Source organism: Elephas maximus, chromosome 22 (assembly GCF_024166365.1).
Source record: "Elephas maximus indicus isolate mEleMax1 chromosome 22, mEleMax1 primary haplotype, whole genome shotgun sequence".
NCBI classification, from domain to species: Eukaryota; Metazoa; Chordata; class Mammalia; order Proboscidea; family Elephantidae; genus Elephas; species Elephas maximus.
The window spans coordinates 24,697,009-24,721,520 of NC_064840.1; the positions used below are offsets into that span (position 1 = coordinate 24,697,009).

At 41.9% G+C, this 24,512-nt stretch overlaps 2 protein-coding genes across 17 annotated transcripts in view; one reads left to right on the top strand and one right to left on the bottom strand.

The window, feature by feature from the left end:
• Positions 1–23,396, bottom strand: part of SFI1 (SFI1 centrin binding protein) — a 94,891-nt gene extending 71,495 nt beyond the window's left edge. For 8 of the 13 annotated variants that reach the window (XR_007514846.1, XR_007514847.1, XM_049865333.1 and 5 more), the window contains exons 1-4: positions 18,878–19,007; positions 16,776–16,886; positions 16,071–16,188; positions 4–177 (exon numbers count right to left, since the gene is read on the bottom strand). Coding sequence is in view for 10 of the 13 variants with exons in the window: in XM_049865333.1 (XP_049721290.1) it covers positions 4–177; positions 16,071–16,093 (197 nt within the window). In the remaining 3 variants the exon portion in view is untranslated. The other 5 variants (XM_049865338.1, XM_049865336.1, XM_049865330.1 and 2 more) reach the window with 4 other exon arrangements.
• A 357-nt stretch (positions 23,397–23,753) lies between these two features.
• EIF4ENIF1 (eukaryotic translation initiation factor 4E nuclear import factor 1) overlaps positions 23,754–24,512 on the top strand; it is a 48,598-nt gene continuing 47,839 nt past the window's right edge. For 3 of the 4 annotated variants that reach the window (XM_049865323.1, XM_049865326.1, XM_049865327.1), the window contains exon 1: positions 23,754–23,850. The gene's annotated coding sequence lies outside the window, so the exon portion shown is untranslated. Of the gene's footprint in view, positions 23,851–24,045; positions 24,138–24,512 lie in introns of those variants that run through there. The other variant, XM_049865324.1, reaches the window with a different exon arrangement.

Consider the following 24,512-nt stretch of genomic DNA (forward strand, 5'->3'; position numbering starts at 1 on the left):
CACCTGATGCGCAATTCTCTTAACTGGCCCCTCCGGTTCCAAGTACGTGAGGCATGATGTGGCACTGGATGACTGGTACTAGGTAACTGACTCCAGACCCCGGGGAAGGCAGAGGACTTCTTGTTGGGCAGTGTCCTTAGGGAACGAGGTTTCTTAACTGTACTATCTCCTAAAGGTCTTAAATTTGAGGAGTAAGGAGGAAAGGAGAGAATCAAATTATCTCTGCATATGATGCAAATATGTTTTACCATACAAATGAAATGAAATAGAGACACTCATTCAGACTGATACTAACTATACTTCAAGAAGGACAAGCAGTCCAGCCTCTGACAGAAATATCTGCCAGACACTGGAGGAGGGTACTACTGGGCTGGCTCTTGGCAGCAACTACAGAGCTGGAGCGTACCTCTGAGTCAACAGGTCTAATACACTCTTTTTTAATATGTCATTTAAAGAGGAATCATTTACAAACTAAAAAGTTTCTTTATATTAAAAAAAAAATCAGGAAAGAATTTCAGAAAATACAATTTTTATGTCAATATGAAACCACGTATTTTTACTAGACATATAAAACCACATATTTTTACTAAACACTAAATCTCTGATTTTTAATCCCATCTCAGCAACATTAAGACACTATCTTTTACAATTAGGGAAGGAAAAAGCAGAGGCAGAATCCTGTGGTGTTGGATTGAGAGTGGATATATTGGTACGAACTCATGGTTTTAAAAAAATATGTGTGTGTGGTTGTGTGTGTTAGAGCTCTGCCCAGGGAAATATCTAGAAGCAATAATATCCCACTACAGTAATTAGTATAACTAGGGCCCAGATATGAAGTTCCTGGGTGGTACAAATGGTTAAAGTACTAGCTGAAAGCTTGGCAGTTCAAACCCACCCAGAGGCACCTTGGAAGACAGGCCTGGTGCTCTGCTTCCGAAAGATCACAGCCTTGAAAAGTTTACAGAGCACAGTTCTACTCTGTGCACGTGAAGTCACCGTGAGTCGGAATCAACTCAACGGCAGCTAATGATAATAGCAACAGAGCCCAGATATTGTTTCTCAAATACCATTCTCTACTAAAAGGAGAAACGGTTGATTTCAGGTTTGGGACAAAAAAATTACAAGATGGGATGTGGAATATCTTGCTGGGTCAGAAAATCTGAAAGTACTCAGAGAATGATGGAGGCACGTCATAAAAGCACAGAGCCAGCTTGAAAGGGGTCCCACTGACCAAATATGGGACAATTTGACAGATTCATTAGATTTATTACATTAAAACTCACTGAAAAAATCAGGAATCCATAATGATATAATAAATAAATAATTGAGGGAAACGAAAGCTCCTCTTTGCAGTAGAATGCCAGCTAATAAACTTGGGAGGTAAGACAGAATTAGAAAATCACCATTTAGGAATCATCACTGAAATAACTGATCAGACAGGAGCCATCAATGAGTGTAAAAACATGTACGTGCGTGTTTAATGAGGAAAAGGATATTAATGTAGTCTCAAAAGGGTTTTCCCCACAAAATCCGCATTCATTAACTTTATAGTGGAGAAACTAGGCAGAAGCCATCTTTAACCAAGTGATAAAAGTTAGTCTTAGTTGGGACAAAGCAACATAATGGGCCTCCTGAGATGATGCACTGAGAAGGATACAGCATCATTTCTGTGGTTATCCCTGCCAAAAAAAAAAATGCACAACCTGGATCTAATCAAGCGTAAGCATCAAACAACTCAAGTTGAGGAATATTCTTCAAGAATAAGTGTTCTGAGCTCTTCAAATATCTATATCATGAAAGATAAGGCTGAGGAACAGTTCTAAATTGAAAGAGACTAAAAAGATTAAACGCAATGCATGATCCTGGATGGAACTGTGGACCAGAAAGGAAAGTGGTAAAAGAGGAATTAGATTTTCTAAAAATTTTTTTTTTTTTTTTTTGTATAACAGTATCAGACAACTGGGTGCAATTACATTTTACTTGTATATATACGTATATACGTACAAATACACACACATATACATACATATACACTGTCTTAGTCATCTAGTGCTGCTATAACAGAAATACCACACATGAATGGCTTTAACAAAGAGAAATTTATTCTCTCATGGTCTAGGAGGCTAGAAGTACAAATTCAGGGTGCCAGCTTCAGGGGAAGGCTTTCTCTCCGCTGGCCCTGAGGGAAGGCCCTTGACATCAATCTTTCCCTGGTCCAGGAGCTTCTCAATACAGGGACCCCAAGGTCCAAAGGATGTGCTCCCCTCCTGGTTCTTCATTCTTGGTGGCAAGAGGTCCCATTTCTCTGCTTGCTTCTCTCTTTTATATCTCAAAAGAAATTGACTCAAGAGACAACATAATCTTGCAGATGAGTCCTGCCTCACTGACTTCATAGAGGTAGAATTTACAACACATAGGAAAATCACCTCAGATGACAAAATGGTGGACAACCACACAATACTGGGAATCATGGCCTAGCCAAGTTGACACACATTTTTGGAGACATAATTCAATCTATAACACATACCTACATACTAACTGAAAGGCTGGCAGTTCCAACCCACCTGGTGGCACCACAGAAGAAAAGGCTGGTGGTCTGCTTCTGAAAAGATTATAGCCAAGAAAACCCTATGGAACTCAGCTCTACTCTTGTAACACACGGGCTTGCCATGAATCGGAATAGACTGGACAGCAACAGGTTTGGTTTTTCATATACACCACATCTTTCAGTTAGCAGCTGAGCACAGACTGTTTGCACCACCCAAGGACATCTGTATCTGTGTGTGTATATACACATATATATTATATATATATATACATATGCATATATGTATGAATGTATGCATGTATACCTATGTATATTATATACATACATACGTATGTATACAAATAAACTATAATTGCAGCCAGTTGTCTAACCATGTTAGAGAGAGAAAGGAAGTGAGAGAGAATATAAGACAAATGTGGTAAAATGTTAATTGGAGGATCTGTGAGAAGTATATATAGAAGTTCTTCATCTTACTCTTGCACATATCTGTAAGTTTGAAATTATTTCAAAATAAAAGTTTAACAAAAATTAAAATAAATATATAAGATTTTGGATCCACTCATTTCAAAACAGAAGAGGCACTAAAAGGTTAAGTGATTAGCCTGTGGAGCAGAGCTAGCTGGCAGAAGGAACACTGGGACAGTTTCTTTCCAAGCCCTGCTACATAATCAGTTAGCTAATCAGCACTGGGGAGCCCCAGTCTAAAGTCATCCCTGTCCTCTCCTTTAGGCAGGTTCCCTGGACTCCTTGTCCGCTAGTAAGCAGGCTGGGCTATTTATAGGCTTGAAGTTTAAAGACCATAAAGATATTAACACTGGTGTAAGTAAAGTAGCCCTACAAATCGGAGCTAGTCTAATACAACACCTAAAGGGTAAGATCACAAACTGAAAACTATGTATTCATTTACATATGTGTCTGTCTCCCTTAACCTATGTGTATGCCTCATGATGATAGGGGCCATGACTGTTTTGTTTGCTAATATATACTCCACCCCTAACACACTGCCTGGCACATTGTAGGTGCTCAAAAAACATTTGTTCAAGTACAGAACAGAGGAGGGAGGGAAAGGATTAAGAAGATACGAAATAGGAAGGCAACAGAAGGTACTTTAAAAAAGAATGTCATTGAGACAAAAATCAACAAGAACAGGTGAGAACTCTGACTTAACTAAAAACAGAGAAATAAAATTACTATTAAAAAAAAAAAAGTCAATGAGAAGAATATGGTCAGTCAAGAAATCCAGAAAATGGAAATGAGGAAGACAGAATTTGACAGTGCTCATCCAAAAGTGCCAGTGGAAGGCATGCCCTGACCAATTCATTTAACTATTTACTTGGCAGGTGTATTACTGCAGTGTGTCTGTTTATCCATTCGGTATTAAGGATCTACTATATGCCCAGCAACAAAGCTAGGCCTGGGGATACATGGAGAATTATGTATGTAATGTTAAGGTGCCTTACAAGAACGTAAGGCATGAAAAGGTTACAGCAAGCACAGGACACTGACACACATCCAACATCTGTGTTTCCCTCCTTCCACTTAGTATAATTTTTGACTGCACACAAGGGTGCCCAGAATAAAAGTCCATTCTTCAGGCTCCCTCCTACTAAGTTCTGAAATTAAGTTCTGGCCAAAAGGATATAGGTGGGAACATTATGTGGCAGGTTCCTATAACCTGCCTTAAGAGACAGCCATGTCTTTTTTCTTCTCCATGTCTCTTAATCATGGAGTCTAGTTTCTTTGTATGTCGGCCATTGCGTATTAAAAATTATTTATAAGAATGCCTTGAGGCTTGGTGAAGCTACCTTCCTCCAGAAAGGATTTACCTTTCCTTCTGTCAGTCTCCTTTTTTCTTCTTTTCTTCCTCCAACCTGATGCCTAGAATGCCTCTGAACTTGGACCAGGAGGATGAGGGGCACACCCTAAAGAGGGTGGACCAGTGAGGTGGAAGGACTGTAAAGACTTTGTTGAACAGAATCACCATAACAGCTCTGGGCCACTTACCTCCAGATTGCCTGAATGTGTTACTTTGGATGTTTTGTTATGGCAGAACCTAATCCTAACTAACAAGGGAGGAAAACAGTAACAGCAAACAGAGTGTTAAGTCACAGAGTGGCCAAAAATGAGGCTAAGAATTGAGCTTGGTCTAGAGCTTAAAGGCAGTGAGAATCACTGAAAAGTTCTAAATAGGGGTGGGGAGGTTACACAGTTAGATTTGCATCTTTGATATGTTCTTCTAACAGTCATCATCTGTCTTAGTTATCCAGAGCTTCTATAACAGAAATACTACAAGTGGATGGCTTTAACAAAAAGAAGTTTATTTGCTCACAGTCTAGGAGGCTAGAAGTCCGAATTCAGGGTTGCAGCTCCAGAGGAAGGCTTCCTCTCTCTGGCAGTTCTGGAGGAAGGTCCTTGTCATCGATTTTCCCCTGGCCTAGGAGTTTCTTGGCGCAGGGAGCTCAGGTCCAAGGGACTCGCTCTGCTTCCAGCTCTGCTTTCTTGGGGGTAGGAGGACCCCTATCTCTCTAGCTTGCTTCTCTCTCAAAAGAGAATGATTTAAAACACAACCTAATCCTGTAGATTGAGTCCTGCCTCATTAACAACTGCCTCTAATCCTGCCTCATTAATATCAAAGAGGCAGAATTTACAACACATAGGAAAATCACATCAGATGACAAAATGGTGGATAATCACACAATACTGGGAATCATGGCCTAGCCAAGTTGAGACACATTTTTGGAGGACACAATTCAATCCATAACATCATGTGTCATCATGTATCACCTAACTTCCCAAGATTTCAAACTCATTAATAAACTTTCTGAATATAACATGGCCTCTTCTTTTTTTTTTTCCCCACAGCAAATGCCTTCCTAGAAGAAAAGTAGCATACATTACTCGTTTCTCTGGTAATTGTATTTCCCATTACAAACTAATGAACTGGTACAGTCACTTTATGCTTTGAATTGATTCAAAGTAACTGGCATTATGATTTGTACAACAGTCTCCCAAAGACTAATGAGACTAAGTCTATCTCTAAGAGACTATGGAACTATTCACAAAATTGAAGATGAGGGTGAGTCAGAAGTGTTACAGCCTGGTGGGAATTTACAATTTGGGCTTTCTAATCACCAGGGTCAGAGAACTACAAGCCTTGAACTTGATTTAAGGTGATTTCAGTAATATGCCAAGGAGGCTGACAGAAGGAAAGATAAATCCTTTCTGGAGGAAGGTAGCTTCACCAAGCCTCAAGGCATTCTTGTAATTTTTAATTTGCAATGGCCCACATACAAAGAAACTAGACTCCATGATTAAGGAAACAAAAACAAAAGATCCATAAAAACTTCAAATATTAGAAGAAATGCACATTTCAAAACAACCAACCTAACTATGTTTAAAGAAATAAAATGAAGCTTAAAAATATTTGCTTGGCAGAGGCAACTAGAAAAAGAGAGATAAAATATTTGAAAAAGAACTAAATAGAATAGCTAATAGCAATATAATTCAGGAAGGGGGTACATAAAGGTTGAATGTTTTCAGTTTTTTATGTGGGCTGAGAGGAAGGCAAGAATATGAATTAACACTAGATTTTGATATGGTAAGGATCTGTCTTAATTATCCAGTGCTGCTATAACAGAAATATCACAAGTGCATGACTCTACAGGAAGGTCTTTCCTTGTCTATTTCAGATTCTAGTTGCTGCCAGTAATCACTGACATCCCTGGGTTTGTAGATGCATCTGCCTCCATGTCCGTCTTCCTCTCCCCCCGGGTGTGTCTTTTTATCTAAACGGGTCTTTTTATAACTCAGAAGTGATTAGGTTTAGGACCCACCCCACACTGGTATGGCCTTATCTACATAACAAAAGAACACCTCCCCTTCCAAACAGTATCACACCAAGTCTAAGGGCCAGGAATTAAATTTTGGGAGACACAATTCAATCCATAACAGAAGACATGTTTTAACGTCTAAAGTAACCGTTGAAAGAAGAACAAATGAATGTTTAATTTCCAAACTAGCAGGGGAAAAAACTGAATGATAAAAAATATTTAATCCAAAAGTATGCAAGAAAGGAAAGTAAAAAGAACTGGGACAGGGCAAACAGAAAGCACAAGCTAAGAAGGTAAATTTAAATCTAACTATTTATTCCACTCATGTATCAGTAGTTATTTTAAATATAAATGATCCATATGCTCTAATGAAAGACAAAAATTGCCAGAGTAGATTAAAAAACAGAATCTAACTATACACTGTTTACCACAAACACATCTAAAACATAAGGGTAAAAACCCCGTGACCGTCCAAAAAAAAAACCAAACCCGCTGCCATCGAGTCAATTCTGACTCATAGCAATGTTATAGGACAGAGTAAAACTGCCCCATAGAGTTTCCAAGGAGCGCCTGGCAGATTCGAACTGCTGACCTTTTGGTCAGCTGCCCTAGCACTTAACCACTACACCACCAGGGTTTCCCATGGCTGTCTAGTTGATTTCAACTCACTGCAACCCTACAGAACAGAGCAGAACTTCCCCACAGAGTTTCCAAGGAGCGCCTGGTGGATTCGAACTGCCGACCTTTTGGTCAACAGCCATAGCGCTTACAGAAAGTTTAAAAGTAACAGGTGAGGAAAATATGTGTGGTATAAATAAAGACCATAAAGAAAACTGATACGGCTATTTTAAGATCAGATAAAATAGGTTCAGAAACTTCAGAGACCACACACAACTATTACTTGCAAAATAGTTTGAAAACAATCACTAAAGAAACAGACTACTACAGTCTTCAACAATCAAAAAACAGCAAACCCTGAAGAAGGGAGATTCTGATTTCTAGAGTTACCATGTTAAAACATCCAAGAGTCCTGTTTTCAACAAAAAATTACAAGGCATAAAAAGAATGGCTCATTCAAAGGAACAAAATAAAGTGACAGAAACCATCCCTGAGGAACCCAACACACCAGATTTGCTAGATAGACTTTAAAACAACCATCTTAAATATGCTCAAAGAGCTGAAGGAAAACAGGGCCAAAGAACTAAAGTAAATCAGGAAAACAATCTATGAAAAAGTGAGAACATCAATAAAATGATAAAAACTCTAAAAAAGAACCAAACAGAAATTCTGGAGCTGAAAAGTACAGTAACTGAAATGAAAAACTTGCTAGAGGTGTTTAACAGCAGATGTGAATCAGTGAGCTTGAAGATAGGACAACTGAAATTATCCAGTCCGAGGAGCAGAAAGAAAAAATAAAGAAAAGTGAACACAGCCTAAGGGACTTGTGGGATGCCATCAAGTATCCAAATACCAAAATACACATTATGGGAGTCCCAGAAGGAAAAGAAAAAAATGGGCAGAAAGAATATTTGAAGGAATCATGGCCAAAAATTTCCCAAATTTGACAAAAGACATGAATCTACACACCCAAGAAGTTAAAAAAAACTCCATGTAGGATAAACTAAAAGAGATCCATATGGAGACACATTAGAATCAAAAATTATCAAATGACAAAGACAGAACGAATCTTGAAAGTAAAGAGAAGCAGCTCTTCATGTACAAGGGATCCTCAATAAAATTAACAGTTTATTTCTCATTAGAAATCATAAGGCCAGAAGGTAGTACAATGACATATTTAAAGTGCTAAAAAAAAAATATTATCTACTGAGAATTCTGTTATCCCAAACTGTCTTTTAAAAATGAAGGAGAAATTGACAAACCCCAAATGAGCAAAAGCTGATGGAGTTCATTACCACTAGACCTACCCTATGAAGAAACGCTAAAGAGACGCCTTCAGGTAGAAATGAAAGGACACTAGACAATAACTCAAAGCTGTATGAAGAAATAAAGTTCTCTGGTAAAGGTAAATTTGTGGGTTTTGGTTTATAACTCCACTTTTTATTCCCTACAAGATTTAAAATATAAATGTGCAAAAATTGATTATAAATTCATGTTACTGGATACACAAAGTATAAAGATGTAATTTGTGACAACATAATATGGAGGGGGCTATATAGGACCACAGTTTTTGGATGCTATTAAAGTTAAGTTGGTATCAATTCAAACTAGATTGTTATAAATCTAGGCTGTCAAATGTAATCTCCATGGTACCCACAAAGAAGATATGTAAAAATGAAAAGAGAATCAAAATGGCTCACTACAAAAAAAATCAACTGAACAAAAAAGAAAAGTAATTGAGGAAATAAGGGCCAAAAAAAGGCATAAAACATACAGAAAACGAATAGCGAGATGGAAGAAAAAAATTCTTCTTTATCTGTTAACTACATTAAATGTAAATAAACTCTCCAACAAAAAGACAAAGATTGGCAGAATCAATAAAAATCATGATCCAATTATATGCTGTCTATAAAAAAAAAAAAAATTTATTTATTTTATTTTTTTTTATAAGAGTCGCACTTTCATCCAAGGACACAAATAAGTTGAAAGTAAAAGGATGGAAAAATATATTCCACGTGTGGCGTGATGGATCGCTTTTCTATGGCCTTTCTTGCCATGGTCTTATAACTCCCACTCAAATGATCAGGTGAGACTGTGCAAATAGGGTAAGACAGCCCTAACAAGAGCTTTCATTTTATACTGACTCTCCCCAGGGCTCCCAGAAGTTAAGAGCCTTCAGTTTACTTAGAATTGGAGCCTAAGAGGGGCTGGGCCTTATTCAAACTGAGTAATAACAGTTACTATTTATTGAGTACTCACTATGGACCAAAACTATACTAAGTAATTTATATTTAATATTTAATTTGATCCTCATGGAAATCCTATGAAGAAGGTATTACTAGTTTTCCCTACCCATTTTACAGATAAGGACAATGAAGCTCAAAAAGTTAAATTATTCTCCCAAGGTCACAGCCTTAAGTGGTTAACTCCAAGATCCAAACCCAGGTCTCTCTCCAAAGCCCATATACAACTCAACTCTAGCTTCATGGAAGCATTTATTAATCACCTCATGAGTGCCAAGGTCTGCACTAGACATTAAAAAAAAAACCTGTTGTGGTCCAGTCAATTCTAACTGACGGCAATCACACGTTTCAGAGTAAACTGTGCTCTATAGAGTGCACAGAAAAAAATTATCTTCTGTTTACAAAAATAAAATATACTAATGTAAACTATGGACTTCAGTTAATAATAATGTATCAATGTTGGTTCATTAATTGTAACAAATGTGCCTCAGAAATACAAAATGTTAATAGGAGATACCCACAGAAATGCAAAATGTTAATAGGAGAAACAATGTGCAGACGGGAAGGGTACATAGGAACTCTGTACTTTCTGCAAAATTTTTCTGTAAACCCAGAACTGCTCTAAAAAATGAAGTCTATCAAAAATAAAATAAAATATGCTGATTGTAAAACACTTACACTATAAGTTAAAAAAAAAGTCATTTTTTGATGTTTTCCCTTCTAGTTTTGTTTATATGCATGAATTTTTACAAAGTATAAAAGAGATTAAATTACATAATTTGAAAAGACAAAAAGATGCCAAAGAGAAAAAAAAAGTGAGCCACAGAAGGGAAGAAGATATTCGCAATACATAAAACATATAAAGGATTCATATTTAGAAATAAAAATAACTCCTACATGTCAATTACGAAAAAAAACTCAACAGAAAAATGGGAGTAAGACTTGAAAATGTACTTCAAAAAGAAGAAATGCAGATGCCCCATAAGCATAAAGAAGGTACTCAACCTCAACATGAATCAAAGAAATACAAAATATAAGCACAATGAAATACCACTACATACCTACCAGCTTAGCAAACTGTTGGTGAGATGTGAGGCAACAAGAACACTTAAACATTGCCAGTGAGAGTGCAAACTGGTACAACCAATTTAGAAAACCTTCACCTAGCAAGAACTCAGGGGCTAACCAAAAGACTGGCAGTTCAAATCTACCAGTCACGCCTTGGAAATCCTATGGGACAGTTTAACTCTGCCCTATAGGGTCGCTATGAGTCAGAACTGACATGACAGCAAAGGGTTTGGTTTTTTTTTTTTTGGTTTTACCTAGCAAAATTGAAAATTCTTATCCCTTTTGACCCTGCAATGTATTACCAAGTACATACCCTAAAACAGTGGTTATCAAAGTGTGATTCCTGAACCAACAGCATCAACATCACCTGAGAACTATTAGAAATACAAATTCTTGGGCCTTATCCCGTATCTCCACTATTTGTCTATCAGTTTGTCATACTGTGGGGTGGCTTGCATATTCCTGTTCTGCTGGAAGCTATGCCATTGATATTTCAAATACCAGAAGGGACACCCATGCTGGACAGGTTTCAGCGGAACTTGCAGACTAAGAGACTAGGAAGAATGATCTGGTGGTCTACTTCTGAAAAAACTGGCCAATGAAAACCTTATGTATCACAGCAGAACACTGATTGTTTCATTCTGCTATACACTATGAGTCGGAACCAATTTGATGGCACCTAACAACTGACAAGCCCGTATCCACTGAATGAGAAACTGGCGGGACAGAATCCAGCAATTTGTGTATAAAAAGCCCTCCAGAAGACTCTGATGCAGGCTCAAATTTGAGAATCACTGCCCTAGAAACTATGCACCAGGCTATGTATATGACAATGTTCACAGCACCCCAAAACTGAATAAACAGATTATGGAAGAGTCTTATAATGTAGCACTACAGAGCAAGGAAAATGAGCAAACTATAACTGCACACGACATGGAAGAATCTTAAAACCTTGAGAGAAGGAATCAAGACATGAAAGAATAAGAATACATAACATATGATTCAATTTATACAAAGGCAAAGAGGCAAAACTATATTGCTTCAGGATGCATACTTAATTGGCAAAAGGATAAAAAAATTAGAAAAAGTGATTACTATTAAAGGCAGGGTGGTGGTTAACTCTAGAGAAGAAGGAAGGAGTGCAATCTGGAAAGGATATACAAAAGGGACTTCTAAGGTGTTGATAATGTTATTTCTTTACTTGGTTATCCATTTGTTTCAAAATGATTTATTAAATTGTACATTTTATGTACACTTCTGTACCTATATACCAGTTATAAATTTTTTTTAGCAAATGCGTTTCCCTTAGGTTCCCCAACCTACAGTAACAGAGACATTTGATGAAATTGTGCCAGAGTTGGAGACCATGGTGCTTCACTTTAAGGCCATGGTTAACTTGCTTAACAAGTTGAAATAAGTTAGGTCTGAAGTACTCTATGGACCATGTAGTAAACACTGTCAGGGTTTTGTTCAGTTCAAAAGAACTCGCTCTTCTGCAGGAACTTCCCTAATCAACATGGGCAAGACCTCAGCAGCCATGCTTAACTCCATGATCCTCCTTCAAGTCCCAGTTGACTGCGGGGGCGGGGGGGGACCTGGCCCACACTGAACCAATCAGATTCATTCTCCCAGGACTTCTGAATTTTGAGCTGAGACATAGACCTGACAGGGAGTTGTTGGAGGTTAAAGCACAGGGATGGCACTGCTTAGGAAGACGGGTCCATACACTTGCTGAAAAAGTCCCTAGGGCTGCCCTTACTCCCACCTTGCTCATGATCTAATAGATTTCGTGAGAAATTTCTGTATATTAGTTAGCACCCTAGCTTGCAAGCAACAGGAACCCAACGCAAATTAGTTCAAGTAAGAATCCCTTAATAAAACTGATAAACCTTTAAAGTTACCAAGGAAAAAAGAGAGGAGACATAGATAACCACAATTAGGAATGAAAGAGAGGACATTATCACTGACCTTTCAGCAATTAAAAGAATTACAAGGTATCAGGGATTCAACTGTGTCCCCCCAAAAATGTGTGTCAACTTGGCTAGGCCATGATTCCCAGTATTGTGTGACTGTCCATCATTTTGTCATCTGATGTGATTTTCCTAGGTGTTGTAAATTCTACCTCTACGATATTAATGAAGTGGGATTAGAGGCAGTTATGTTAATGAGGCAGGATTCAATCTATAAGATTAGGTTGTGTCTTAAGTCAGTATCTTTTGAGATATAAAAGAAGTGAGCAGAGAAACGTGGAGACCTCATACCACTAAGGAAGTAGTGCCAGGAGCAGAGCACGTCCTTTGGACCAGGGTCCCTGTGCTGAGAAGCTTTCAGTCCAGAGGAAAACTGATGACGAGGCCCTCCCTCCAGAGCTGACAGAAAGAGAAAAAGCCTTCCCCTCGAGCTGGCACCCTGAATTTGGCCTTCTAGCCTATTAGGCTCAGAAAGAATAACTTCTGTTTGTTGAAGCCATCCACTTATGGTATTTCTGTTACAGCAGCATTAGATAATTAAGACACAGTGGAATACTATGAACTTTATGTCAACAAATTGGACAACTTAGATGAAATGGACAGACTCCTAAAAAAACACTTATTACCAAAACTGACTTGTGAAGAAATAGAAATTCTAAATAGACTTATAACAAGCAAAGAAACTGAATTAGTAATTTTTTCTCACACAAAAAAACCCCAAGCCTAGATGGCTTCACTGATGAATTTTATCAAACATTAAAAAAAAAATTTACCAATACTCCACAAACTCTTCCAGAAAACAGAGGAAGAAGGAACACTTCATATTTCATTCTATGAGGTCAGTAGCACCCTGATACCAAAGGCATTACAACAACAACAACAAAAAACTACAGGCTAATATCTCTCGTAACAAACAAACAAAATATAAAAAAGCCTCAAAACAATGGATGTTTTTTTGAAGATTCAACAAACCAAATCCAACAACATATAAAAGGTTACAGAGCATGACCAAATGGGATTTTCCCATAAATGCCAGACTGATATAATGTCTGAAAATCAACCAATATAATATACCATATTAACAGAAGACAAAAACCACTTATCATCTCAATCAGTACAGAAAAAGCCATTTGACAAAATCCAACACCATTTATGATAAAAACTCTCAACAGTAAGGGTCCCAAAGAAAACAGATGACATACTAAAAATAGAATAATTTGTGGATGGCATGTATACAAAGATGTGGGTTTAGAAGAACCACAGGGACAATACAGGAACCTGAAGCTAGTAGAAATCCCTAGGCTCGAAACAATAAGGAGATGGAACAATTACCAGAACCCAGAAGGAAAGGAGAGTAACATAGGCTCTACTGACTTATGAGGTACCATGAGCTTCAGCGGAGGGACACAGGAGAGAGTTAAAGGAATAAATATCCTAGCCTTACTCTCCTCCCTCCCTCCAATCTCCTGCCAGGGCTCCCCTTTGGTCAAACTCAACTAGAAGCCAGATGTCCCTCAATGGAGAAGAGTGGAGATTAGATCTGGAGGAATAAACCAAAGAAGATATCCAGCACAAAAAGCTAATTTCCTGGCTGTGTACTTTGGAAATATTCTGAATTGAAAAAAAGAATGGCAAGAACCAGACCCTAGTGCTGGGGTCTCAACATTGTTAGGTCTTCCTACTTCTCTCAGCATGCCAACCTGCTTACCTCCTGTATCAGGGGCTCCTGTGGAGCCTACATGGTGGAGACTGAAACTGCCACCACCTGGTTATAGCAACCACAGCATTAGGAGGCCCTCTGCCTTTAAATGGTTCTGTCTCAGCCTTAAAAGAAAAACCTCTAATTGGTCCAATGAGGTCACATGCCTACTCCTGAACCAACCACTGTGCCCAGGGTAGGGCAGCGGTACTCAAGATTGGCTAGCTGTGAATTCTATGGACACTCTTGTGGGTCTGAGGTTAGCCCACAGAGCTAACACCTCCATCTCTTTCCTGTAAATTCCTTTCTTTTGACTAGGTTTTTTTTTTAGTCACAGCTGCATTGTGCTATCTGGAATCAAAAGGACCTTAATGTAGGCTGAAAACAACCATGATCAACCATCATCTAGACAGGAAGAAAGAGCAAATCACACCTTTAAGTATGGCTCAGTCTGTTCTGTTTTGTTTCTCAGAAAATAACTTTTTAAAAACGAAATTTACAAAGAATCTAGTGTTCAATTAAGAAGGAGAAGCGGGGGACTAGGAGCTAGACTAATAAGGGTAAGACCCACTCCTTAGTATATGCCCAAAAGAATTGAAAGCAGACACTCAAAAAGATACCTGTACACCAATGTTCATAGCAGCATTATTCACAATAGCCAAAAGGTAGAAACAACCCAAACCAAGTGGCCTCAACAGATGAATGGATAAACAACATGTGGTATATTGATACAATAGACTATTACCCAGCCATACAGAAAAATGAAGTTTTAATACATGCTGGATATAGATGAACCTCGAAAACATTATGCTGAGTGAATAAATCAAACGCAAAAAGACAAACACTGTATAACTCCGCTTATGTGAAATACTTAGAATAAGTAAACGCATAGAGATAAAAGTTTACTAGTGGTTGGCAGGACAGGGGTGGAAGGGGAAAATGAGTTGCTGTTATTTATGTGGAACTGAGTTTTCATTGGAAACCCCGTGGCGTAGTGGTTAAGTGCTACGGCTGCTAACCAAAGAGTCGGCAGTTCAAATCCAGCAGGTGCTCCTTGGAAACTCTATGGGGCATTTCTACTCTGTCCTATAGGGTCGCTATGACTCGGAATCGACTCGACGGCAATGGGTTTGGTTTTGGTTTTGGAATTTCTGTCTAGGGGAATGAAAAATACTTGAAAATAGTGGTGATGGCTGCATAACAGATGTAATTAAGTCACTGAATTGTACATTTAAAAACAGTTAAAATAGTAATGTTTTGTTACATATATTTTACCACTGTAAAAAAAAGTTAATTACTAAAATGATACTTATTTTATCATCACTCTGGAAAGCAAAATGATGTAATTCTCAGCATTCATAGCTTTAGCGTCTTTAGAATCTTAATTAACTTTTGTTTTTTAACATTGAACTTCATATTCACCTGACAGCTAAGCAAAATTAGGGGGAAAAAAAAAGAGGCTGTAATACATGCTACGAGGTGGATGAACTTTGAAAACATTATGGTAAGTGAAGGCAGACACAAAAGGGCAAATATTGCATGATTTCACTTATATGAAATGTCTATAATAGGAAAGTTCATAGAGACAGAAAGGAGATGAAAGGTTACTAGGAGGTGGGATACAGAGTTTCTGCTTGGGCTGATTAAAAAGATACTGGTGATCGCTGCACAACATTATGAATACAATTCATGTCACTGAACACTTAAAAAGAGCTAAAGTGGCAAATTTTGTTATATATATTTTACTATAACGCGGTTAAAAAAAAAAGTAAGGTAAAGTTACAGTAGCTAATCACAGCACTGACGTTTTAACTCCTAACCTCATTAACCACTCTTAAATACTTCTGGTCAAAATCATATTTTTAATGATGGATATTTCCACGCATTCAAAACACTTTTTGACTGTAACATAATGTATAAAATGTGCATTTTACTCCAGATGAGAAATTCAAAGTTATCAATGACAAAAAAAAAACCTTCACTCATAGTTCCGACCTTGCCCATTCACAATTGAGGAAAAAGGTTACTCTCTCACAAAGTGTTTACGAACTTGTACATGGGCCATAATTGCAGTTACCAAGTCTCATCACCCACCTGGAGTGGATCTTCTTTTCCATTCTCTGTTTAACAGAAGTTCAACCAGTGGCTTGATATACACTTCTTAGTGAGCAGATTCTTCATCAATCAAAAACTTTTTTATCTTCCCTTTTAACTACAAGAAAAAGAATGAAAATCTTGGATAGATACAAAGGAAGGGTGGGTGAGGAAATCACTAACTACATGGTAGACAAGTGTTAACTTTGATGATGAAAAAGACGACTCACAGTACTGTGAAGTCAGCGCAACTTAACCAAGGCACAGTCACAGAAGCTTCCCAGACACATCCAAACACCTTGAGACACCAAGTTACTGGGGCTGAGGGCTGCAGACCATGATCTAGGGGAACATCTTTATCAACTGGCATAACATAATTCCTAAAGAAAATGTTCTACATCCTACTTGGGTGAGTAGTGTCTTGGATCTTAAAAGCTTGCGAATGGCCACCTAAGATACGTATATTGGTCCCATCTTATCCAGAGCAAAGGAGAATGAAGACAACTGAAGACACAGGAAAATAATAGTCCAAAGGACCAATGGACCGCATGAACCACAGCCTCTACCAGCCTGAGCCCAGAAGAACTAGATGGTGCTTGGCTTCCACCACCAACCACTCTGACAAGGATCACAATAGATGGTCCCAGAAGATCAGGAGAAAAATGTAGAACAAAATTCAAATTCACAAAAAAAGACTAGACTTACTGGTCTGACAGAGACTGGAGGAATCACCAAGTCTATAGCCCCCGGAGATGCTGCCAACTCAGAACTGAAGCCACTCCTGAAATCCACCGTTCAGCCAAAGATTAGACAGGCCTATAAAACAATCAATAACACACGTTATTAGTTCAATGAAGCATACAAGACCAAATGGGCAACACGTGCCCAAAAGCAAAGATGAGAAGGCGAGAAAAAACTGGACAAATGGATATGGGGAACCCAGGGTGTAAAGGGAAAGGGGGAGACTATTGACACATTGCAGGGGTTGCAACCAATGTCACAAAACAATTTGGGTAAATTTTTGAATGAGAAACTAATTTGCGCTGTAAACTTTCACCTAGAGTACTATTTAAAAAAAAGGGGGGGGGGAGTCAATTACCTACAGCCTTTTAGGAGCCACATTTTCTGAAGCGCTATATGACAGCTGCCAATCACTAATTCAATACTAAGTGAATGTGGGAGATCTCTGGTTTAAAATATTCTTTGTAACTTACATTTTTTAAAAGTTATTTTCTAAGAAAGAAAACAAAAAAAATGATGTGATTTTCAAGAAAGAATTACAGTACTCTATTTGGTTCAGTAGTGAATATTTATAACATAATGTAGATACTGATGATCTAAAAACAAATTAATCACTTGGAGAGATAAGGAAAAGAAATGTGAGACAACTAAGTACTTTACCTCCCGTGAAGGACCAAAACCAAAAAACCAAACTCATTGGCACTGAGTCAACTGCAACTCATAGTGACCCTATAAGACAGAGTAGGTCTAGCAGGCAAGCTCTTAAACCACTGTGTCATCAGGGCTCCCCACAAACGACAGCACACAACAGGAGAAACTGGCAAATAAGAAATACCAGTACTGTATAAGGATAAAAGGAAACCCTATTGGTGCAGCAGTTAAGTACTACGGCTGCTAACCAAAGGGTCGGCAGTAATCCACCAGGCTCTCCTTGGAAACTCTATGGGGCAGTTCTACTCTGTCCTATAGGGTCGCTATGAGTCAGAATCCGACGGCACTGGGTTTGGTTTTTGGTTTATAAGGATAAATATCGTTCCAATTTACAAAAAAATCAGGAAAAACAGCTAGAAGAATGAAAATGGGAATTGAGACACGGGGGATATTTATATTATAAGCTTTTAATATTTACATCAATTTGAAAAAACAAAAAATAATGTAAAAAAATTTTTTTTTATTTTAAATTAGTTTCCCCAGTACTTTGCAGCTCCAAACAAGGACTGAAAAATGAGTGACTGTCCTAAAGAAAAACGAAGAATCCTGAATTTATATCTTAAGCCCCAGAGTAAGATTCAACTATTTCTTCCAGGAAACTTCCCTGACCACCTCCAAGCCTCATACTTCCACGGCGCTTAGGGTACCACGCAATCTAAGACGTATAGATTCATAATAAAGTTTACAAAGCAGGTACTCTGTGCCAGGCAGTATGTAGCTCTTTTCACGAATTACCTAATTTACTACAACCGCCCCATCCCGTCGGTGATATTATCATCTCATACATTTTACAGATGGAGTGCCCAAGATCACCAACCAACAGGGGGCGGAGCTGGGACTTGAACCCAGGTCCGAAACACCATTCCTTCAATAAATATTTACTGAACATCTGCTCAGAGGTTACAAGGAATCTGGCCGGCCTCTCGTGAAATAAAGACGAAGCCCCAAGCTCCCACGGCGGAAGGCGTCAAGGTTGCTGTTGCGTTGGCTCTCGGACGGGGCTGCAGCAGCGAGCGCAGAGCGGCCCCTTCCCCAGCCCCTCCAGCAGGCATCTGGAGACCCTGGGTTCGGATGGGCGAGCGCTAACGAGCCTTCAGGGGGAGAGGGAGGATACCCTGCGGCCCAGGAGGCGCGCCTGGCAGAGAGCACGCGGCCGCCGTCCCGCGCGCTCTCCCCACCCCCAGACCACAACCCCGTGGGTGACGCACCCCCGCCTCACTAGACGAGGAGGGAGCGGAGGCCCCCACACGAGAGGTCACCTGGCCCAGCTCGGAGGGGCGCTCGCCACCGGGGTCACGGGCGGAGACGCCGCGCCGCTCGGAGGCCACGGGCTGTGGGAGGGCTGGGCCTCGTACCTGGGAAAGCCGAGCCCTCCGGCCCCGGGTAGAAGCCCCTGCAGTAGCCGGCGGACTCAGACCGGCCGCCTCACGCCAACGCGGGCGACGTCCGCACAGAGCTTCCCGCGCCCCTGGACGCAGATCTTCCGCCGGCCCCGCCCCATCTCCATGGCGACGCGGCGCGCGGGGACGTCCCGCCCCCGACCCGGGAGTTCGCGCAGCCGTAGTCAGGCAGGTGGCCGCCCTCCCCTCAGCAGCCGTTGTGTGCCCGCTATGCGAGTTGGCCCCTGGGTGTGTGGATGCGGGCACCGTTGGGGCTGACCCACAGAGCAGTCTTGGCCCCGCGGACCCGTTCGCTTTTCTCGGAGCTCAGCTTCCTACGGCCTCTTTCCGCCACCTCCGAGTCTCCTGTGAGCCTTTGTGGCCCTTGTTCTCCATGCTTCCGGGGCGCGCGCATGCGTGGATCGGGAAAGTGCCGGGGAAGGGGTCAGAACCCGGTTTTCAGCAAGAGCGGGGGCTAATCTCATAATTATTCCTTTAAAAAGTAATTTGTAAGCACTACGGCTGCTAGCCAAAAGGTCGGCAGTTCGAATCCACCAGGCGCTCCTTGGAAACTATGGGGGCAGTTCTACTCCGTCCTGTAGGGTCGCTATGAGTCGGAATGGACTCGAAGGCAGTGGGTGGGTAATCGTTCGGGATGTAAATACGTTCTTTAATTTGGGTCTGCTTTGATAATCTAAGGGATGATGGACGTAGGTGGGACATTTTGATAAACATCATTTTGAAAGAACGTGGCATTTCTGGTGGAGAGAGCAAAGTCTACCGTTATGCATCAGAATGCTTGAGAGACTATGTTAAAAACAGATGAGGCAATATAATTGTTGGGTATCGGGATTAGAATCTCAGGTAATTCGTTCTTTTGCTCTATCTTCTACGTATATTAATCTTTGTAATTTAAAAGGAAGTGTTTAAATGGAGACTTTAGGGAGCCATCTTTTTAGGGAGGATTCTTATCAGGAATTACATGGCCAAGTAGAGTTTTAAAATTTAATTTGGTTTCAAAGTCCTCCTTATCAACACTGTAAAGTTAGTTTTTCTTATATGCTCTTTTATACAAATCACAGTTATATAAGTTATACAATAACATATCCCAGAAAACAAAAAACCCATATTAGTTATGTAATTTGGGATAATCAACAAGCATGCTTTCTAGGTGATTTTAGCTGATTTGCTGATACTTTCTTCCTGTTATGAGCATTCACCACCCTCAGCTTTGACTCATTTAGGAAGGAATGAAAGACATTTCCCCATAAGTTATAATGAAAATAGTCCTGCCAGGAAAGATTAGAAGATAGGAAGATAGTTTATAATAACAATCGCTAGTACAGCAGCACTTACTTGGTGTCAGACTTTGTATTAAGTACTTCTCTATATATAAAATCAAAGATGAAGGTGCCAGAAGGGGTCTAGTTTCCGCCAATAAATTTGCTGTGTAATCTTCCAGAAGTCCTTTAGTAAATTCTAATGTCTTTTCAGTCCATACTCTGAGGCTATAATTCCACAGCTGGCTTCTTCAAACAGGAATTATCCTTAGAGCAAGAAAAACCGAGTAAGAAACAGCCAATTTAGAGAAGCTCAGGACAGTTGAGGTGTTAGCTTTGCGAAATGAAATGAGGGTGCTGAGGGTAATGGCCCAGCGTTAAGCACTCTCACAGGTGCTCTTGTAATTTCTAAGTTTCCGATATTTTAATTTGCTTCTCTAATGGGCTGCTCATTTCCCCCAAATGACTGAACCTTTGAGTCCCCTTATGCCAATCGTTGAACTAACAATTCAAACCTAAGTCAGTATCTTAACACATGTTTAGTACAGAACCAGGATAAATCATCTCTCTGTTCCTCTTACCCTTTCAGAAGGATTTCATCATACTGTAATTTGAAAATTGATTATTAGTTGCAAAAGGCAGCATTTAGAATTACAAATTATCCCTGCCAAGAATAACATTCAATAGCTACAATGAAACAAGGATTTGCAAGCATCTACCTTTTGCATGGTGCACAGGTAAAAGTTTATAGATGGACTCCCTTAGTAAATTATCACATTTATTCCGAGGTGATAATTGCTTTTTTTTTTTTTTACAACGATAGAGATTTTGAGAGGTAAGTGAGATGAGGCCAGAGTCCTACAGGCATAAAGAAGAGACTGGTGGAAGAGCAGGTCTTAGCTAGCATAGACCCCAAATCAAACTCATTGCTATCGAGTCAGTTCCAACTCATAGCGACCCTATAGGGCAGTAGAACTGCCCCGTAAGGTGTCAAAAGCTGTAGTTTTTACAGAAGCAGACTGCGGGTCGGTCGGTGTCTTTCTCCCGAGGAGCAGCTGGTGGGGTCAAACTGATGACCTTTCGGATAGCAGCCAAGCACTTTAACCACTGCACTGCCAGGGCTCTTGTGAATACAGACACACACACGTGCCTGCAGTGCAGGAAATTATCTCCAGCCAGACCAGAATCATAGCTGTGATGCGCTGCAAACTTATTTCATTCATGATTTGTGGTAGTTTTAAAACAGGTGCACAAATTCTTTGAATTTAATTCTACTCCCCTTAAATATAGGCCAGTCTTAGCGATTCCCATCTAAGGAAGAGAATGTGCCATGTGACAGAACTGACACTTAGTGACTTTCAAGGCTAGGTTAGAAAAGGCAGTACAGCATCTGGCTCTCTCCTCTCTGGACACTTGCCCTTTGAATGCAGCCATCAGCTTGTGTCACAATGGAGTGGCCATATCTAGTGTTCCAGCCAATAGCCCCCATGGTCCCATCTGAAAGCCAAAGCATGTAAGCGAGCCATCACATGAATCTAGCTTCGAGCGTTTGAGCTGCCACATCTGAACCCTGCCCAGATTGCATTCATGAGCAAAATAAATGGTGGTTTAAGTCACTAAATTTTCGGGGGTGGTTTGTTATACAACAATAGATAACTGAAACAATGTTTGTAACATGTTATCTTAATTTCCTCTACAAGCCTAAAAGCAGGTATGGTCATCCCTGTTTGACAGATGAGAAAACCAAATTCCAGAGGGGTGAAACGACTGAGGTTTCACACTGAACTAATAAGTAGCAGAGCCAGGATTTAATAGCTCAAAGAATGGGCCTTCTCCACTACTTCATAATGGCAAGGGGATTAGACCCGTTTCTTCTACCTTTAGGAAGAACCTGGATTCCAAAGCAGGCTTGATTTGTAATGAATAAAAAAGACCATTGTTTGTGCTGTATTGTGTATAAGGTTTAAAAAAAAAAAAAGCTTTATGGAAGTTGTATAAGGCTTTTAACTCACCTTATTTAATCTTGACAACTGCCAGGACAGTGGATTATCATCCTCTCAGTTTTATGGATGAGAAAACCAAGGCTGAGAATAAATAAGTTGCCTAACTTTCCCCAAGGAGCCATGGTGGTGCAGTAGTTAAAGCGCTCGGCTGCTAACCAGAAGCAGAAAAGACGTGGCCTTCAGCTTCCATAAAGATTTACAGCCTTGGAAACTGTATGAGGTTTTTGGTTGGTTACTTTCCACTGCCTGTAGGGGGTGGCAGAGCTTGGATGTCTACTTGGAAATGTTTTTCTCTTTTGACTCCGTGAAGAAAATTTGTAGGAAACACATTTTATTAAATATTACAGGAAGAAAAGAAAAACGTTTTCAATATTGTTTCCTCTTGCCAAGTCTCACAGGTTGTTACAAACTGTCAGAGAGGAAAAGATGAGTGGTAACTCATCTCATACTCCAATCCCGATTTCACAAGTGAAGAAAGTGAAGCTCAAAGAAAATAGGCCCCTTCAAAGAAATGAAGGCTTCGTTGCCCTTTCACGTGAAAAATCACATTTCCCTCCACGCCTATGCATCATCTCATATTATATTGCTGTAGGCCAGGCTCAGATGTGACCTCGTCTGTCAAACCTCTGACCACTCCTTCCCAGCAAGGCAGTTGCTTGCACTGCTCCAAATAGGGAACTTCTATTTCAATTTCTGTGCCCCGTCAGCCTAAGTCTCGGCAACACGTGCTGAGCACTTGACCTTCACCGTCTCATTTTCCCCAAACCACACTTGCACTTCCTCTCCCTGTGCAGGTTATGGGTGGGAAAATATATTTCAAAAAAATTGTCAGTCGCCCTTATCTCGATCAAAATCAGTCGTAGCAAATTTGGTTATTAATGCAGCAACGCGTGATCTCCCCAAATCCTCTTTATAAAGAGGTCATTTTCAGAAAAGAGAAAAGTGAAGCTCGGATAAGTCAGAGCTTTGCGCAAATCACACCACTAGTATTAAAAAGACCAGAGGTTCGAGCTCGGGCATGGAAGATCCCCAAACCCCCGAATTCGTCTAACTCAGATGCCCACTGCCGAAGCCTCAGGTCCTCCGCCCAGACGAGCGTGCTAACGAGGGGCGGCCGCGCCAGGCTGCACCGGGCCCACCTCGCGGCCACCGCCGTCCGGGGACACCAGGCGGCTGGCATCGCAGGCCCCGCGCCGCCCCCCCCGCGCGTGGGAACACGGCTGGCTGGCTGGGGCTGCCCGCGGCGACCGCCTGCGCGCCCGGAGGGGGGCTGCCGCCCCGCCGCCCCGCCGCCCCGCCGCCCCGCCGCCCCGCCGCCGCCGCCCAGGCGCCCCGTCCCTGCCGGCGGCCCGCTCGAGGCCCGGCGCCCAGGAGCGCGCCGCGACCCGCTGTTTTCCGCCCGGCAGCGTGGCGGCCACCTCACATCCGGGCGCGACGGCGGCGCCGGGCCCGGGCGTGGAGGGAGTTACTAAGGGGGAGGGGGACGGGGCGGGGGGCGGAGGGCGGAGGGCGGAGGGCCGGGCCGCGGTTACGGCGGCTGAGGAGAGACAGCCCGGGCGGGTGGGGGGGCCGAGCCGAGGCCGCGGGCGCAGCGCTCAGACCCGCGCGGGCGGTGGGGCAGGAAGCGGCGGCCGGCCGGAGGGCCGCCGAGCGACGGAGGAGCCGAGTAAGGGCCGGCGGCGGTCCCGGGGCGCGCGCTCGGCCCACCGGGGGAAGGACGCGGGCGCGCCGCTCCCGGGGTCGCGTGCATGAGCTCGGGCGCCGGGACGCGCGCGGGGGGCGGGCAGGGGCGCGAGGCCAAGCCGGGCGGCCGGCGGGCAGCGGGCGGGCTGGCGGGGCCCGAGCCGCCGGGCCGGGCCGGGGCGGACGGCGGCGGGCCTGCGCCGGCTCCAGCTTGGAGCGCCCAGGCCGGGGTACTCGGCCTCCCCGCTCCCTTCGGCCCGCCTCCTCTCCGTGAGTACCGTCCTCGCCTTTCCTCCGGAGGAGGCCACCCGGCCGGGGCCTAAGCCAAGGAACAGGGGTTGGGGGGTCGCGGCCCGGGAAATCGACGCTTGTCCCTTCTCTGCTCTGGGCGCCCCTGACATGGCCACAGGTGCGGCCGGCCCCGGCGAGGGGCGCTCGGGCCCTGTCCCCAGTCCCTGGTTGTCGGCTTATAAAGGGCAGCTGGCGCCGTCCATTGGCAAGTGACAGGCACTTTACAACAGCCCGAGTTCCCGGATCCCCTGCCTTAGCCAGCCTCCTACCTGCCCCCTCCGGGGTATTTCCCCCACCACCATTCAAATGGTCCCCATGGGTGGCAGCGACTAATCTTGGTTTCTTTTTGTATTG